General features: G+C 47.7%; 1 protein-coding gene across 7 annotated transcripts in view; it reads left to right on the forward strand.

The window, feature by feature from the left end:
- Nucleotides 1-1,945: 1,945 nt before the first annotated feature.
- Nucleotides 1,946-19,026, forward strand: part of NEDD4 (NEDD4 E3 ubiquitin protein ligase) — a 45,161-nt gene continuing 28,080 nt past the window's right edge. For 2 of the 7 annotated variants that reach the window (XM_077919002.1, XM_028705510.2), the window contains exons 1-5: nt 2,021-2,200; nt 11,288-11,361; nt 12,099-12,177; nt 13,834-13,872; nt 14,044-14,097. In XM_077919002.1, the coding sequence (XP_077775128.1) occupies nt 2,111-2,200; nt 11,288-11,361; nt 12,099-12,177; nt 13,834-13,872; nt 14,044-14,097 (336 nt within the window). In that variant the 5' untranslated portion in view covers nt 2,021-2,110. Of the gene's footprint in view, nt 2,201-11,287; nt 11,362-12,098; nt 12,178-13,833; nt 13,873-14,043; nt 14,098-17,121; nt 18,907-19,026 lie in introns of those variants that run through there. The other 5 variants (XM_028705508.2, XM_077919003.1, XM_028705509.2 and 2 more) reach the window with 5 other exon arrangements.

Here is a 19,026-nt window from a genome sequence, read left to right on the forward strand (position 1 = left end):
CTTTGGAGGTACAAGGCTAGGGTAGAAAAGTAAACACCCTTTGAAAAATTATGTGGGAAACTACCATATTTTTCCGTGTATAAGACTAGGTTCCCCCCCTAAAAATGTCAAAAATTAGGGGGTGTCTTATACACGGATAGTGCCGAGGGTGGGCTGGCGATTGGTTGCCACAAGCAGGGGGGTGCATCTTATACATGGGGCGTCTTATAGATGGGAAAATTACGGTATATATTTCAGGAGGTTTTCACCCTGTACTTGGGTGGGAAAAGCTCTCAAGATTGCCTTACAAAAAACCAGTACAGTGGTACCTCGGGTTACATACGCTTCAGGTTACATATGCTTCAGGTTACACACTCCACTAACCCAGAAATAGTGCTTCAGCTTAAGAACTTTGCTTCAGGATAAGAACAGAAATCGGGCTCTGCTGGCGCGGCGGCAGCAGGAAGCCCCATTAGCTAAAGTGGTCTTCAGGTTAAGAACGGACCTCCGGAATGAATTAAGTACTTAACCCGAAGTACCACTGTAGTAAGAGAGTTGCGGCCCTCGGGCTTGCAATCTAAAGCATCTTCAATCTTTTCCTAACTGGGAACCATTTTTCATAGGCACCCATATATTTGTATGGTGACCCACCTAAGAGCAGACCAGGACCCAGTAGAGGGTCTTGACCCACCAGCTGAAGACCAGTGAAACACCAGGAAAACGAAGGGAGGGGAGGGTGGCATAATGGTTAGTGTGTGGGACTATGACCTGGGAGACCAGAGTTTGAATCCCCACTCAGCCATGAAGCTCACTGGGTGACCTTGGGCCAGTAAATGTAATATCTAAGTAAATAAATAAGTTGCATCTGTTCCTCACGACCCACCCAGGATGGAAATCAAGCAGGAGAGCTGCTGGTGGGAGCTGCCACTTGGCTACAAGATAAGTCACTGTGCCGTTATTGTTGTTGCTGTTTAGCCGTGTCCAACTCTTTGTGACCCCCTGGACCAGACCACGCCAGGCACTCCTGTCTTCCACTGCCTCCTGCAGTTTAGTCAAACTCATGCTGGTAGCTTCAAGAACACTATCCAACCATCTCGTCCTCTGTCGCCCCCTTCTCCTTGTGCCCTCCATCTTTCCCAACATCAGGGTCTTTTCCAGGGAGTCTTCTCTTCTCATGAGGTGGCAAAAGTCTTGGAGCCTCAGCTTCAGGACCTGTCCTTCCAGTGAGCACTCAGGGCTGATTTCCTTCAGAATGGAGAGGTTTGATCTTCTTGCAGTCCTTGGGACTCTCAAGAGTCTCCTCCTGCACCATAATTCAAAAGCATCCATTCTTCGGCGATCAGCCTTCTTTATGGTCCAGCTCTCACTTCCATACATCACTACTGGGAAAAGCATGGCTTTAACTATACGGACCTTTGTTGGCAAGGTGATGTCTCTGCTTTTTCGGATGCTGTCTAGGTTTGTCATTGCTTTCCTCCCAAGAAGCAGGCGTCTTTTAATTTCGTGGCTGCTGTCACCATCTGCAGTGATCTATTTATTCAACTTACTAAGACACCTTTGGTCCCCCCCCCAAAAAAAACCAATTCAACGACAAACAAGCACAATAAAACCAGCATAAAACAAACCATGCAAAAATCCAAAAGCGCACTCAATCTTTTTTAAAAGGCCAGATTAAAGCTTCCCACCCACAAACAACCAGAAGCTCCGAAGCCGGGCAAAAAGAAGAGGCCGGGCACGTAATGAGACTGAATAGACCTTGCCGGCCACGCCCACTTGTGGCTCCTCCTCCAGAGCTCGGCCTGGCTCCTCCCCACCCCGCCCTGAGGAGAAAAAAGGCGGGACACGGGGATGGGTGGGGCGCCAAGCCCGTGAGGCGGGCGGGGTTGTTGTTGACACGAGCGGAGGCGAGGTGGGCGGGCGCCAGCTCGCCGTGCTCCAATCCCCTTGAGCTTCCCGCGGCGGCTGAGGGCGGGGCGGCGGCCTCATTGGCTGCGAGTCGAGCGGCCCGGCTTATCTGGGCGTGGCCAAGGGAGGAGGGAAAGCTGGGCTCGGCCGCCTGTCGCTCATCTTGCCAGTCCGTCAGTCAGGCGAAGACGCTGAGGGATTCCGGCGGCCTTGTGCTCCCGGGGCCATGGCTGCCGCCGCCGCCGCCTCCTCCTCCTCCTCCCTCTCGCCGGGGAATGTGCTGGGGCTGCCGGAGGGCGAGGCTGCTGCCGCAGAGGTGAGCCTGCGCTGGGCCGGCCCGAGGGCTCCTTCCCCCTCCTGCCTCGAAGGGTGGCTGGGCAGCGGCCCCTGCGCCTTCCTCGTCGGCGTCGCGGTGGTCCTGCTTGTCCGGCCCGGGGCGGCTCCCTCTCAGGTCCCCCACCGCCGCCGCCTTTGCTCGGGCGCCCCCTGGTGGCGAGGACGGGGAGGCGGCAGATGGACCCATTTCACGGCTGGGGCAAAGGGAGGCCGGCCGAGCCTTGGGCTGGGGGCGGGGGCAGGGAGCGGGGATAAGCCCCCAGGTTTCCTCCTTCCCTCCTGTTTTTCTCCTCCCTTCCCAACCCCTCTTCTTCCTCTTCTCTTCATTCCCCCTTTTGATATGGGTGGCGTACTTTGTTCAAGAGGGGATTTCTTCGGGGGGCTGGGAAGGTTAATACAATGTTTCTTAAACTTAGGTCTCCAGCTGTTGTTGGACTACACCTCCGTTTATCCCTGACCACAATCGTCCTTAGCTAGCAGGACCAGTGGTCAGGAATGATGGGAGGTGTAGCCCAACAACAGCTGGAGACCCAAGTTTGAGTAACACTGGAGTACAACAAACTCGTGTTTGTTTGTTTGTATTGTGTCTTGCTTCACACCAGAGGAGAGGCTGTGGGGCAGTACTTGGGAGCGGTGTTTGTCCCCCATGTCTGGTTGTGGAGAATTGGGCCAGAGAAAGGCTTCTTATTTTGCATCCTGTCCTGTGTAGGCAGAGGCAGGGTGTGGGGCAAAGAGAAGTGCTGAGAGCATCCGCTCCCATGCAGTGGGGCCCTCAGTCTCCTCCCCATTCATCTGTCATCTGTCTGCAGCCACTGGCAATCTTTAAAAGTCGATCATGGGAACTGAGTGGAGTTTCACTTTTCTTTTTTATGAAAGAGGTTTTAAGAGGAGCCCTCTTCAGAAGTAAATCCAACTGCAGAATTTCTCAGCGGTGAAAGGAAAGCGTTCTGTCTATGCCCTGGAGACTTTATCAATTCCTATCTCTGAAAACTGAATTCCCCACCTCCCAGGTTTCATTGGCCGTGGCTTAAAAATGGAGAGTCCCCATCTCTGTTGCTTCCTCTTTTTTCCTGCTTATCCTCCGCTGACATCTGAGATTAGGTTGTGCAGGTTTCCAGAACAAGTGATCAAGTGAAACTGCTAGCTAGGTCTTTGAGTGGTGGCAGCAGCTGCTCTTTCCCATCACAGGAAATGCCCAAGAATACATGCATAAAGTATCAGCTTCAAAGCATACCTGTCACTTGTACCTTTGAGTAGGTGCATGTTAGGGCTGGGCAATAATCTGGTTTTCAGCATAGTGATATATCACCAGCGAAACACCGCAATATATAAATATATCAGGATGGAACTATGTAGGGCAGAGCTTTCCAAACTGTGTGTTGCAACACGTTAGTGTGTCAGCTGCAGTGTGTAGATGTGTTGTGCAAATGCTCCCCATGCTCTTCCCGGGGCTGGAAAGGGGTTAGCTTAACCTCTGGTTTGCTAGTAAAACTAAATTACTGTGTCACAAAATGACGTATGTCTAAAAAGTATGTCACCATCATTAAAAGTTTGGAAACCTCCGATGTAGAGACATGTGTGGTTTCTGTAGTGTTGTGGTTCTCATCTTCTTGCAATTGTGAGGCCGACAGATGCAAGCCAGGCAGAAACTGCCTTGGAGTGGGCCCACAATGCAGTGGGGATGAGCACCTGTTTTTCATGCAGTGGCACTTCTGGCGTAAAAGATCTGGGGATGTTTTGGAGAGCTGCTGCCCATTGGAAGAAGCAGTAATGTGATGGTGTGAGCTGGTCTTAGGTGGCTTCATCTATGACTTGCTTTTGTTTGAATATACATTTTGAAGTTAAGTAATATCCCTCTCAGTCCAGAGAGGTTAGCTGCTTGTGGTTGTAGTGTCCCATATTTGGAATTGTTTGCCTTGAGGGCCACGTTCATCTGGAATGCCTCTGTTAAACCTATTGCATTATGGGTGTGAGTATGATAGCTTCAGCATTTCAGGTGAGTACCATAGCTTCAGGAACAAAGAAACGGTGTGTGTGTGTCTCTGTGTTAAAATTGCACTCTGACAAGTACTTCTAAGAATTCATGTTTGCCGAGGTAGGAAAATGTTAAGCCTGCAGTCCACACATACTGCCTTCGAAAATAACCTTATTTAAATGAATGAACCTCAAAGCCCAGGGCTATTTGGAGGAAGGATGAGACTAGAGAGGATGAATCTGCCAATTCTGATTTCTCATTTTGTTCAATCTTAAATTCAGTTTGCTATGCTTCCACATCAGTTTGCAAACCTTAAAAAAGATACCCCACAGGAAAATGTTATGCATTATTCCTAAATAAACACATTTTTGCACAGCTTTTGTCTACAATATTCATTTTTGCAGGCTGCTTTCCCAAACATTTTGTATGTAATTTTTATTCATAGACACACTCCTGAGCACCAATTTTTCTAGGTCTTTATTTGCAAAGCATGTTTTAGCTGAAGAGCTACAGTGCAAAATTGGAGGAAGTGACTTTTGAAGAATCCATTTTGGTTTGTATATATAGGTTTGGAAAGTACTAAGTAAGTAAAAATTCTCTTCCTATCTGCAGATGAAATACATAGGATAAGATAAACAGGTTGTTCCATGCTGCACTGGAGCAGCATGGCTGGAGAAAATTACCCCTTACTGTATTGATACGTTGCCCAAAACCAGTTTAAAGTTCAGATTGTGATAACAATATCAGAATTTTTGAGCTGGCAATGTATCGTGGATTCCGCTCACCCCTGTGGCTGCTTCAAGCACCATGCAATTTTTTTCCTCGGGGTTGCCGTTGTTTCAAGCATGGCCGCCTCAGCTCTTCTCACTCAAATAACTTTATTGTACTAGCCATTGGCCATGACAGATCTGAATCAAAAATAAATACAAGCAAAAGGGGTGTTGCGCCCTGCAAGGCTGCCTGATGCTCACCCACTCCCTCCTTCACTGCCAAGCCGTTGGCCCCAGGAGCCTGAAAAGGTGCTAGGGCCCGGCTGCCCCCAGCCATGCCTGTGCCTACCTGTTGTGTCCGCTCACCTGCCTGCTTGCCAGCAACTTCGCTTACTTTTCCGGCCCAGCAAACGGGCAGCCTCCTTCCTCCTCACACCGGGTTCTGGGAAGTGGGCTGCGTCCTGTGAGCCTCTGCTGGTGGGAGCAGCACTGGCTCCTCTCCCTCACCTTCAGGACTATGTGGTTGATTGGCGGCGGCAGTCACCAGAGATGGGAACTGTGCTGCGTTGATAAAGAGGAATGGAGTAGCCTCTGGTGCCTTGCATGGAGGATGGCTCCCAGTAGTTGTGACCGTTGCTGTGAGCTGGGCAGGCTCTGGGGAGAGGCTGTGGCTCTTCATTGTGTGGTGGCATGTGGTGTCCCGCCTGATGCGCTCTGCCCAAGGCAGCACCATCCACCTAGCCTTGCCATGTAGCAGCAGAACCTGTGCATGCTGTCACTGGGTTTAGGGGTAGGCGATGTAGCCTTCAAAACCGCTTTGAACTAGTCCACATCCAGGAATCAGTACTGGGCTGCTTCTTGCTCCAAACCTTATTTCATCTTTCCTCCCCATTTCAGACAATGTGATATATCAGTATATCATGATGTTTGGCTGGTGATATATCGCAATGTTGAAAAACTAATATCGCCCACTTTATTTATCTGTCTTGTAGACAGCTTTACATTTCATAAATCTCTTAAGCAGTCCACATATTTCAAAATAAATAACTATAAAAATACAATACAGCTTTAATATTCAGCTAATAATACTTCCACATTTTTAGTAACATAATTAAGCAGCAAAACAATGTACATAAATAAAATCCCACAAAATCGAATTCAATACAAACTACCAAACAGCATCAAATACAACATACGGTATCTAGAACAGGCTTCCTCAACCTTGGCCCTCCAGATGTTTTGAGACTACAATTCCCATCATCCCTGACCACTGGCCCTGCTAGCTAGGGATCATGGGAGTTGTAGGCAAAAACATCTGGAAGGCCGAGGTTGAGGAAGCCTGATTTAGAAAATATCATAAATAGTCCAAAAAGAAAAGCAAAACAAAAACTTGCATATAACCATGTTGTCACCCCAATGGCTCAGCTAATCTCCTTAAACCCAACATATCACTCCTTCCACTAAATTCTCACTTCAATAAAATATTAATAAGCAACCAATAATTATGTATAGATATATACCGTATTTTTTGCACCATAGGGCGCACCGGACCATAGGGCGCACCCAGTTTTTTGGGGGGGAAATAAAGGGGAAAAAATATTTCCCCCCCCAAGCGCGGGGCTGGGGCGGGGGAAGCTCGAGCTTCCCCCGACCCCAGCCCCCAAACAGGCAGTTCTCTGCAAGCCGTGGGAGCCCAGCGCTGGCTCCCGCTGCTTGTGGAGAGGTCTGCAAAACCTGGACGCGCTGATCTCAGCGCGCGCAGGCTTCAGCATGCCGGCAACTCTCCGCAAGCAGCGGGAGCAATCCCGCTGCTTGTGGTGAGGTCCGCGAAGCCTGGACGCGCTGATCTCAGCGCACACAGGCTTCAGCATGCCGGCAACTCTCCGCAAGCAGCGGGAGCGCTCCCGCCGCTTGCTGGGAGGTCCGCAAAGCCTGGACGCGCTGATCTCAGCGCGCGCAGGCTTCGGCATGCCAGCAACTCTCCGCAAGCAGCGGGAGCCCAGCGCTGGGCTCCCGCTGCTTGCGGAGAGGTGTGCGAAGCCTGGGGAGCGTGAGGGGTTGGTGCGCACCGACCCCTCTCACTCTCCAGGCTTCAGCGAAAGCCTGCATCCGCACCATAGGACGCACACACATTTCCCCTTCATTATTGGAGGGGGAAAAGTGCGTCCTATGGTGCGAAAAATACGGTAGGTCTGCTGAATAAGAACAATCCAATAATAGGAGACCTCCCCCAACCCTGCTCGGTTTCAGTTTCGTCTCTCATCTGATGCAGTACAAAACCTCCTCATCAGCTCTTTACTGGGAAGATTAACCTCTTCTCCACCAACAGACCTTCACCCAACGTTTTCGATGGGTTTGGCCAGAGGAATCCTAGGCTGTTTTGTGGACATTCTCTTTTTATGTGGTGCACTATATTTCTTTACCTTGTTTTACTAGGTTCCTAAGGTGGGAAGACAGTGCATCTTAGAGTCCTGTCCATCCATCCCTCCCCCCCAGCCCCACCTGTTACCTAAAACTGCTAGTTCATATCCAGTTTTTGAAATGTGTAGTAGAGGCGAAGTTGGCTTTGTGACTGCCGCCTGCTGGACAAGGGACCAAGCATAGCTTGAGGATTTCTATATTGTACTAACACACAGGGCTTGTTCGCAGTTCCGTTCATCCAGTGCCTAGAAAGCAGGAGTTTGATTGGTTTTCTAAGTATCTTGTGTTTTTCTTCTTGGCTTGGATATTCTACTTCACGATCAAATTACATAAGATCTCTAATAAGAGACAGTTCCTCTGAAGGCTGTTCAGGGTCATATGTAAAGTGTTGAATGGCAGGCTTGATGCTTCATGTGTTCAGCTTAATAACTGAATCTTAGTGCGTTGAAGGGAAAAAAATCTATTAATAGTAGCTTGTGTCCTTCCTGCTCCAGTGCCTTTTGACACTGGATTTCTTGCATTTTGTATGCCAGCCAATGTAAGTTATCTCACATTTCTTGGGAGTTGTTGATCCAGCAGCTCAAAAAATCATCTTAGTGCAAGTTGCCACATAACTGTGTATTCCTGTGCAAGCTATGCTCATCTTTAACCACAACCCATTGGAGACTAATTTTGGTTTGCTTGAGTGTCCTTGTAAAAAAATATTCCACCAGAAAAAAATCACTTTCATTTCAAAAGTTCTGAATGTTGTTTGGTCAATGTCTTTAGTTAGCTAAATATCCCACTTGTATTCCAACTTCAACCAGTTTCAGCTGAGCAGTTAAATTTTGTCATTTTAAGCACCCCCCCCCAAAAAAACCCAATCACTTTTCATTTGCTTTCTTCATTCTTCTTTGGAAGCACAGCTGCATTCCTGCACCCACCTTAATCCATCTTCCTTTCAGTGGAACCCAACACACTGGGCCTGATTAAGAATGGGCAAGCCTTTAAATGATTCTTGGGTCCTTGATGTCAACAGCCACCTGTTTCAGCTGAATTAGGCCCTAATAGAGTGGCAACTAGGTTCCCACTAGATTTGCTGAAAGGAGGCATATGAGGATGCTGTGTAGCAGAGTGGTATTGACATCTAGCTCAGTAGAGTATGAGGCTCAGGGTTGTGGGTTCAAGCCCCTGCATTGTAGAGGGTTGGACTAGATGACCATCGTGACCCCTTCCAACTCTACAATTCCATTATTATTTCTTGCTTTCCTGAAAAGGGATTGAGGCACTGGGAAACTGGAAGGGGAAAAGTATCCATAATGGGTTCCTTTATTCTTGGTGAGCTTTGTCCTGCTGTGCACCAAGGAACATGGGCTTGGAGACCAGGACCTTGTCTTCCATCTCCCCCCTCTTAACACCCTGTGTGTTCTCGCCTTTCTGAAGAAGACCATTTTGAGAGAGTGTTTGTGAGAGTGGTCATACACTGCTTAATTTCCATGCAGGTTATTGAAAAATTGCTAACAAATTGTTTGTGTTGTTGTTTTTTATCTTACTGGATTTCCATGGGAAATAAAAAATCTGGATTAAAGTTGGGGCGGGGAGAGATACAGGCTGGAATTACATGACAAAAATATTGTGTGAACGTTGAAAGAAATTTGCATGAGCGAGTCCTCGTCCCGTAATAAACACCTGTCTGGAAGCACCCCAAGTGTTAGTTGAGCAACCTGTGCAATAGGTTCCATTGTGAAAAACAGCTTTCTCCAACCTGGTGTCCTCCTGATGTTATGGATTCCAGCTCCCATTGGTCCCAGGCAGCACAGTTGGCGGGGTGGGGGGGTCCCGGCTAGGATGCCTTAATGCAATTGGGATCATGAACTCAAACAATAGCCTGGGGTGGACAAGCTCTAGATTTTGCTGTACTTCCCAGCAGGCAGCATGGCCCATGGTCAGGGATGATGGGAGTGGTAGTTCAGAAACATCTGGAGGAGGGCCAGATGTTCCCCATCCCTGCAACAACATCTGTCTTCGGGGCAGGATAACTGAGTACTCCCTGGGAGACATTCTAGAAATGGGGAAGTTTTTATGCTCTGTGAAGCTTTTCTTCCTTCCCCCAGTTGCCCTTGGGGTTGTGGTAGCGAGATGTGGCTGCGGGAACCCAGCCAGATGGGCGAAGCATAAAATAATAATAATAATAATAATAATAATAATAATAATAATAATAATTAATTAAAAAAAATTATGTGGGGTGGGGAGCTTGAAAGCAATATTTACACTGCTTTGCCTTCTATTTCCTCAAGCCTTAGGTGCACAATTTGTACCCTAGAGGGAGCACTTTCCCATAATTTGGGTGATAACTACGGTAATCACCATCACTAAGACGAAAGTAGATATTGTATAACTTAACCGTTCAGACCACTTCAGGTCTGTGTGCTGCTGATGGCAATTGGGAAAAGAGACTACCTGTGTTTTTTATTGACTGGGTATTGTTCTGCTTCATCTAAATGGTTACTACAAGTACTTTCCTACCTGGTACATACTCATTGTGCTGCAGGAAGACTGAAGCATCTTAATTGTGAAGTGGCTGTGGATATTGAAGGGCTGATGTAAAATCTACTTTTATACGTTATGTGAACCAGCCCTTGTGAATTAGGGAGCCTACATCTCACATCATCCCTGACTGGCTGGGACTGATGGAAGTTGGGAAGTCCAAAACCACCTGGAGGGTCACTGGTTGAGGAAGGATGGCATGTAGGCATATTCAAGTGTTATGAGTGCAGATCAGAAGATGGTGAACAGCAGCATCCCAGGTTCCTTGCTGGCTGCTGAGCCCCTTCCACCCTGCCACTTAAGGAGCAGAGAGCACTTGGAGAAGCCTGATGAGCAGCAGGGCAACTGTCTTACCTGTCAGTACAGCCTGGCCCTTTCATAAAGAAAGCAGGATGCTCTGGTATTGCCTTGTGTGGTTGAGAGGGTGTTGCTTTGGCTGCCTTGCCTGGCATCGGGAAAGAGAAGGAAGCATAGCTTTTTGCCAAGAGAAAACTTTGGCCTGCGATGTCACGCAGGTGCCTGGGGATGTCCCACATCTAACCAAGCCAAACAAAATGAAATTGAAATAAGTGAGCTTCTAAGAAAGATGGTTTGGGATTTGGAAAAGATGGGCTTGGTGCACACAAACCAGCCTCTACCTAATGTGCCATCGTAACTGGAAAGTCCAAGGATTGTGTTTAATTAACTGCCTTTAGTTTCTTTTGAAAAGATAAGGGAGATTGAAATATTTTAATTAAAATTGTTTTTATTTTCTAACCACCATTTTCTTGACAGACTTGACTAGAGTAATAAGCTTCCCAGGCCTTTAACTTCCCCCCTGCCCCCAAAATCTGATCAGTCAGTGATAGTAGTAGTTTACATAAATTAAGGTAAAATAAAATGATAATAAAAGCATTACAATTATTCTCCTAAATAATCAAGCCTGGTGAAAAAGCAGGTTTACCTAGCATCTGAAAGAGCACAAAGTTGGGCTGAGATGCACCTCAGTGGGGAAGTCATTCCATAGATGCAGAGCCACCACCGAAAAGGCTCTTCTGTGGGCCCCAGCACTTCACACCTCATTTAATGCAGGAACCACCAGGACAGCCTCTTTCACTGACCTTAAATACCTAGGCAGGCTGATATGGAAGAAGGTGTTTGCTCAGATATTTGGAACCCAGGATTCTAAATGTCAACCTAAGCACCTGGACTTAGGCTTGGAAGATAACAGGTAACTGGTCAGCTGTTTAAGAATAGGAGTTAAATGTGGCCAATCTGCTGCTCCCATCAGCACCCTGGCTGTACCTACTGTAGTAGATGGTATCAAAAGCTACTGAGGTTAAATGTGTACTCACCTTCATATTGTGGAATCAATTGTGGGGTAGTTCTTAAACTGCACAGTCACCTTGCAGCTTGGCCAGAAGCTAACTGGGAGCAAAACTACTTTCTGTTTCAGGAAAACTTGCGGATAGTGAGGCTGAAGGTGATAGCTGGAATTGGCCTGGCCAAGAAGGACCTCCTAGGAACAAGGTAAGCATCCAGTTCTCTCTACAAAGAGGAAGGGAGGAGGAAATCATGTACTGTCCCTTCTGAAAAATCTCTTAAACTTACTTTTTCAGTGCCACTATTAAGTGGAGTGTTAGTCATGCTTGTTCCAGTGCTCCTTGCTCAACCTCCTGATGATTCAAGGTTGTACAAGGAGTAATGAGAAAATGATTTGACTCCTATGTAGGATCCCTTCCAGATTCTACAAGGCATACGAGATTGAATGCAGGAAATTATGTCATGTTCAGTCCACCCCACCCCACCCCGGCAAGTGTTATAAGAGGTTAGAGAAGGTAAGCTGTAGAGATCTGGACTGACCTGAGTTTTGGGAAACCTGGATTCAAATCCCTGTTCTGCCATGAATCTCATTCCAAAGAGAGGCACTTGCTGAGAATTGAGACTTCTGGGGCAATTGTTTTCAATTCTAAGATATACTACTAAATATATTCCTCTTCTTCTCTGCTAGCTTAAGGTCAGCTGCAAAATGGCCACGTATGAACCAAGGAGAATGTTGGCTTAAGTTCTCCCCTTATCTCTTGATAGTGGAAAAACAAAACTTTTGGGTGTGTGGGAGAGTATTAGTGACATTTTGGCATGGATGGATTGACAGAATTTAGCAATACAGACCAAGATCAGTCTGTCTCTTTAAAGGGGTTGTGATGCCCATATCTCTTGCAAACAAGTAATCCTATTTTAACCGTTTGTGCTTGTATTTTGTACAGTGATCCCTATGTGAAAGTGACAGTATATGATTCAGCAAATGGAATCCTTACCAGTGTTCAAACAAAAACTGTTAAAAAGGTTAGACTTTGCACTTTCTTTGCATAATGAATAGGTGCAAAATCAAAGCAAGTGACTTGAAAGTAGACATTTACTAGTTGAAGCTCAAATAGGTGTAAGATGCAGTACTGGTAGTTACCAATGCAAAATAGCAGCAGGAAATGGGCAGAACAATATACCCTTGTAAGATGGCCACCTCCAACTTGGTGTGGCACTTGATGGTTCCTTGTGGATTTTTTCAACAGCTACTGCAAACATAGTAACCGTGTAAGAGATGTGTTTTTCCTAAATCAGCCCAGAAAAACTGTACCAGAGTCTGATAACAACCCATTGCTACTAATCGGACTCCTCCAGAATCTGTCTCTGGGAATCTTTTTAAAATGGGCAGAACAAAACACAATGAACTATGTTGTCTACTTACATTTTAGCCACAGACACATAGATGTTGAGATCTGCCTATAGAAGGCGACTTTCCCACCCGCTCCTCTTCCTGGCACCCTCCTCCCTCAAAAAAACAAAGAGTTTCCTTTTCCGCAAGGGTTGGGAGTCCTTCTGAATGGATGGGCTCGGAGGGAGAAGGACCAGGTTTCCTCTTATCTTGCTTTAGCAGCTCAGCCCGCCTCACTCAGCAGGAGCCTTTGGGATGTACTTGTGGATAGAGAAGAGAGTGGGAGCTCCTCCTCCTGCCCACCCCGTTCCCTGGCCAGTTCTCTTGGTTGTTTGATGCTGTTTTCTAATCTGCCATTTGCAGATGCAGTTGATATCCTCTGGAGTTGCTGATTTGTAAATGCACATCTCCTAGTACTGAAAAATTGTACTTGCAACTTTGGAATGGGTCTGTGCCAAATACGATACTGGGGAAACTGAATGGCAGAGAATAAATACATTTATAAACCCCCAAGGAAGGATGGACTCCTCTGGAACCACGGCATTCTTTCCAAGTTCTTTTCCTTGCAAGGGTCAAAGGATATAGGTGCGGTTGGCCAGCCTTCCTTCCTGTTTGGTCTGCTCATAGGCATAAAGGTTAGCTGACGTTCAGTGCAAAGTTCTCAAATAAGACAGTGTGCATTATTGAAGGGGAATTGTGGAAGTCAGCTATTTTTAGCTCTCAGTCGGCACCTAACTAAGACAGTATGTCAGGTCTGTGTTTAGTGCAGCTCATCAGATCCACAGTTTTGTTCATCTCTTCGAGGCAGATCAGAGTGAATGTGCTTCACGACACTGGGGCGCTTTGAGGGCCAGAGGCTGAAATGAAGCACTCAGGTGTCTGTTGCAGCTATATCAGCTCTCCTCGCAGCTGGGGTGATGCTACTTAGTTCTAAATGTTTTTTCCTTGCTGGGGATGCCTTTACATCGGCAACTGCATACTTTGATGCTAATGCTGGTCTGTATTTCTAGTAGCAGAGCCATCAAAGACCTTTGCCTGAGATCGTGGGAAATTATTGTCAGGTAGACCAACCTGATGCCCTTCAGATACTGGGGGCTACAAATCCAAAAGTCAGATCGCATGTTTGGGAGGGAACCAACTGTCCCAAATGGCTGATGGCATCCAAAACATTTGGAGGGGTACCAGGTTGGCAGAGTCAGAGCTAGGTAGGTATTTCTGGGCTATAAGGGCCAAGTGAGAAAAGGCAGCTGTGTATGTCTTATAGTAAATTACTCTTTCTTTACTTGCAGACGTTGAATCCAAAGTGGAATGAAGAGTTTTATTTTAGAGTAAGTGAACCTTGTTGCATGTTGAAGTGATGACTGAGCATTGTAATCCAGCATAAGTCTGTTGTGATTAATGCCCTTTAAAGTTATGTGGTATAACAGAAAGCAACGTTGTACTTTCTAATGCTCCTTTCCTACCAAGCCAACTCACCAGAAGTTAACTGCTTCTCCTAGGTCAATCCTCAGAAGCACAGATTCCTCTTTGAAGTGTTCGATGAAAACCGTTTGGTAGGTGGACTTTTTGTTGTTTGGGAACAAAATCGGAATCCTGTACATTTTCTTGTGATGTATTTTGGATTTGTTGGCAACTGTGGCACTGTGACATGCAAGCCAATCCCTGCGCTCTTACGGTTATTTACAATTTTTTGAAATGTTCCACATTCCACTACTTGTTGTAGACCCCCTAGTTGTCCAAACTCTTTCAGATCTGTGGTGTGGCCTGGTAGCCAGATTTAAAAGGAGAAGGGAGCTTTAATGGGGAATTGATACCGTGCTGGTGAAGGCAACACTGGAACTGATTTCATGGAAAGATACATGTATTGTGTGATGCTCTGAACAAGGAACCTCTGGGCAGCTGAGAGTACTAGAGAAGCGGTGGGCAACCTGTGACCCTCCAGATGTTGTAGAGTTGGAAGGGACTCTGAGGGTCATTTAGTCCAACCCCCTGCAATGCAGAAATCCTGCCCACAGCCATCCCTGGGTGGGCTTGAACCACCAGCCTTCTGGTTAACAGCCAGACACACTGACCCATGCTGTTGGTCTCCCATCAATCTGACTCCCTCAGCCAACATAGCCAGTGGCCAAGGATGAGTTGTGGCCCTCCATCCATGTTCTAGGAGAAAACAGAGACCTAATAAGACCTTGTTAGTGGAAACTGTCACAACCAGCTTGCTTCGGTTGCTTTTTCCAGTTGGCATGCTCTATTCTTTTCACTCACAAGACCCAGCTAAGAATTGGCTCTAGCACAGGATTTTTGAAAACTGTTTCTCTTCCTCATAGAGAATGTAAAATGCTGGCTTTAATGGAAAACTCCCTGAAAATGTAGTAAAGGTTAAATAAATACCTAGCGGGACGCGGGTGGCGCTGTGGGTAAAACCTCAGTGCCTAGGACTTGCCGATCGCATGGTCGGCGGTTCGAATCCCTGCGGCGGGGTGCGCTCCCGTCGTTCGGTCCCAGCGCCTGCCAACCTAGCAGTTCGAAAGCACCCCCGGGTGCAAGTAGATAAATAGGGACCGCATACCAGCGGGAAGGTAAACGGCGTTCCATGTGCTGCGCTGGCTCGCCAGATGCAGCTTGTCACGCAGGCCACGTGACCCGGAAGTGTCTGCAGACAGCGCTGGCTCCCGGCCTATAGAGTGAGATGAGCGCACAACCCTAGAGTCTGGCAAGACTGGCCCGTACGGGCAGGGGTACCAAATACCTAGCAGAAAATATTCAGTCATGTGATTTACACAGGAATAAATGGTGCAGTGTTCTCTACTGCCTGCAATTTAATTCTGTGTTGCTGTGGTGGGATTCAGAAATGTGTAGTGTGTAACTTCTGGGTGTTTAAAGATGTCTGTAACTGGATGAATGTTTGCTGGCTAGCATAGATGTTGGAGCAGTGCATTTTCCTCAAAGTGCCACTAGGTGCCAGGAAAGAATTTGACTTAGGAGCAGTGGTGGCAGCAGCACAAAGGAGAAAAGGCAAGACGTAAATGACAATCATGAAAGTTAACATTTCAAGCCGATCTCAGATATACTCCCATTTGATTTCTACCACTGGGAATGTGCTCTTAATAGAGGAACTGCTTGTTTTGGTGGTGTTACAGCAGAAATGGTATTGAATACCTTGGTTTCATAAGCAGCTAGGAGAAATGTTTGGTTTGGTTCCAGACCGTAATGTTGGATTACTGAAATTTGCTTTCAGCAGATTTCTAAATGGAACTCTTATTACAATTACCGTATTTTTCGCCCTATAGGACGCACTTTTTCCCCTCCAAAAATGAAGGGGACATCTGGGTGCATCCTATGGGGCGAATGGAGGCTTTTGCTGAAGCTTGGAGAGCGAGAGGGGTCGGTGCACACCGACCCCTCTCGCTCTCCAGGCTTCAGGAAGACATCTGCAGCCTAGGCAGCCCTGCGGGAGGTCCCGCAGGGCTGTCTAGGCTGCGAATAGCAGCCTGCCGCCCGGCGGGCGGGGTGCCCTGAAGCAGAGCGCCCCGCCCGCCGGACAGACATCCGCAGCGTGGGGAGCCCTGCAGGAGTTCCCCGCAGGGCTCCCCACGCTGCGGATAGCAGCCTGCCGCCCGGCGGACGGGGCGCCCTGAAGCAGAGCACCCCTCGCGCCGGGCATACTTCCGCAGCGTGGGGAGCCCTGCAGGAGTTCCCCGCAGGGCTCCCCACGCTGCGGATAGCAGCCTGCCGTCCAGCGCGCGGGGCACCCTGAAGCAGAGCGCCCCGCCCGCCGGACAGACATCCACAGCGTGGGGAGCCCTGCAGGAGTTCCCCGCAGGGCTTCCCACGCTGCGGATAGCAGCCTGCCGCCCGGCGGGCAGGGCACCCCTCGCGCCGGGCAGACATCGGCCAGCCCCACAAGCTCGGGGGACAGCAGGGAGGCGCAGCGCCGCCATCCCACTGTTCCTCGACCTGGTTCGGTTTCCCCGACCTGCTTTTGGGGGGGAAATAAAGGGAAATTTTTTCCCCTTTATTTCCCCCCCAAAAAACTAGGTGCGTCCTATGGGACGGAGCGTCGTATGGGACGAAAAATACGGTATATCTGTATACGTAGGGAATGTTTTTTTCACATCTTGTACAAAAAAATACCTGTTTCTCTCAGAGCTCAAGCACCAGCTAATTGTACAAACAGTCTGCAAATTTTAAGCTATAAAAATGTGGGCAGAGTGTTAAAAAAATAGTGCTAGCCCTTCCAAAATATGCTGGTTTCTTGGGGACCCACCCATGGTTTTTCATCTGTTCAGTCGCTTCTCATCATTAAGCCCGCCCACCTCCTTCAAATATGAAAGGGCTGTTTTTCTCAGTATCTGCCTTTAAATTAAATGTATGCAGTAAGAACTTCTCTCAAACTGAAGTTCCTTGCTACTTTATGCAGGGCATACTCTTATCCAGTTACTAGCACTATTGATCTTTCAACAGTGAATCCTAGATTTGATAATTATGTGGAACTTGGTTCCTACCAATTTCCTGTAACTCTACACCGCTGGGTAAAAATATTAGTGGTCATACACTGCTAAAGAAAGCACAGACCCAGATTCAGCCAGGGCAGCCGGGGGAATCTGTAGGAAGAACTGCTGTTGAATTAATTTGCCATGGAAGGGTAGAATTCAGACAAGGCTTCCAGTGTTGGTCCACTGCAGCTGAGTTGAGCTTTAAAGGTCGCTTGGCACTAAGTGTTTTGTCAGTGAATGTGCTCTTCACAACAAGCAACCCTGGGCAGGCCAGAGACGGTAGTGTGGCAGGAATGACTTGCTAAATTCAGAAGGCACTCTGGCTAACAGCTACCTTCATTTCTGTGGTCTTCATCTGTTATACTGAAGATTAACTGGCAAGTGATTGCGGGCAGCTGCTTTCCACTTAAGAAGAAGAAAAAACTCTCTGACCTTTATCTTTGGAAATGAGGACAAATGGCAAGGCAGTTGAGGCTGCATTTTGCAGCTGAAAGGAGTCACACGGATCTGTTATTAGAGACCCTTGGAGATGGCTGGTATAAAGAAGATACTCGCATGTACACCCAAAGTCCTGAGTCGAACGCTGCCCCTTACGTTGTTGAAATGAAGCGGAATCCCAATCAAATGCAGGAAGAAAACAAACTGCCAGTTTCGTCCCGAAAACCCAAGCGGAGCGCTTCGCTGAAGATTTCCTTGCAGACTTCTAGAGGCAGTGGATGTTTGCAGCCCGTGGCCTTGGAAGACCATACTTCGCTGGTCAGCCTAAGGAAGAAAGGGGACTGTTGTACCAGGAATGCGACTGTCAGTCAGTCTCACCAGCTAACAAATGGCAGCGGTCTGGCTGATACTGCAGCGTTTGGTGGTGTTCCCAGCAGTTTCTCAGCCAGTGACAAAGGAGCCTACAGCAGCGCAGGGAGTGACTATGGGTCGTGCACAAGTACCACAAGTGATGGCGGGTCCTATAGCAGTAGCATCATCAGTGACAGCAGTAGCTGCCCCTTTTCTGCTGGAGATGCCTGTATTTTTTCTGGTAACATGGTCTCTGGCAGCTCTGCAGGTCGAAGCACCAACCCCAAATTCTCCACTCCCCACAGGAGCAGCACTGCGCAGAATAGTGTAAGCGGAAATATTTTTGACCAAGAAGACCCAGAACAAGCTGTGAGGGCAACAAAGCTGCCATCAGCAAGAGAGACAAATGTTTCCTTACGACGTTGCTCATCTCTGGTCATTTTCCCAAGGAGTCCTTCAGATACCCCGCCAATGTCTCCAACGTCTCCTCCGCCAACTCGGCGGCCCTCTCAAGTGTCTCATAGTGAGCAGGTGCAAAGTGAAGACAAGGCCGTGTCTGGGGGGTCCCTCTCTACTGTAGTCAATGGATTTCGGCTTTCTAAAGGTTCTTGTTTTCCTAATGAAAGTAGGGATGTTAGGCAACTGCATTTGAATAGCTCACTGTGGGAGAGAACCTGCTGTGAGCAAGGCACCTGTGAGGAAGTACCAAATGGAGGTTCTTGTATTTCATTTCACCTCTCCCATGGAGCACCGAAGGGAGACACCGTGTCCTCTTCCAGCGGACCCTCCATAGCAGCCTACCCTAATCGAAGAGTCAGACATACGGCATCTGCCTGTTTGCCCTCAAATTTGGAGGATCATGCTAGCATAGGAACTGAAGAAAGATCATCTGCATGGAGAAGCAAGCCCCATCATGGCCTACAGAGGAGCCTCTCACTGGGATCATCCCAGCCTTCATTTCTATCCAGTTTTAAATACAGTTCCAAGGCAGGAACGTCACATTTACACATACAGTTTGGATCCGAGAGGGAGGGGAAGCCTAGTGGAGTTCAAAGGAGTACTTTGAGGAAACCTCTTGAGGTGAGTCCCTAGCTCCAAAAAGAGCGACCTTTTGCATGTGATGCTTTTTATTTACACTAAAATGGGGTTAAACGTCTGTGGAACATATTTTAAAGCTCTTTTATTGTATTATAATTAATA

The sequence above is a fragment of the Podarcis muralis genome, chromosome 14 (genome assembly GCF_964188315.1).
Source record: "Podarcis muralis chromosome 14, rPodMur119.hap1.1, whole genome shotgun sequence".
In the NCBI taxonomy this organism is placed as follows: Eukaryota; Metazoa; Chordata; class Lepidosauria; order Squamata; family Lacertidae; genus Podarcis; species Podarcis muralis.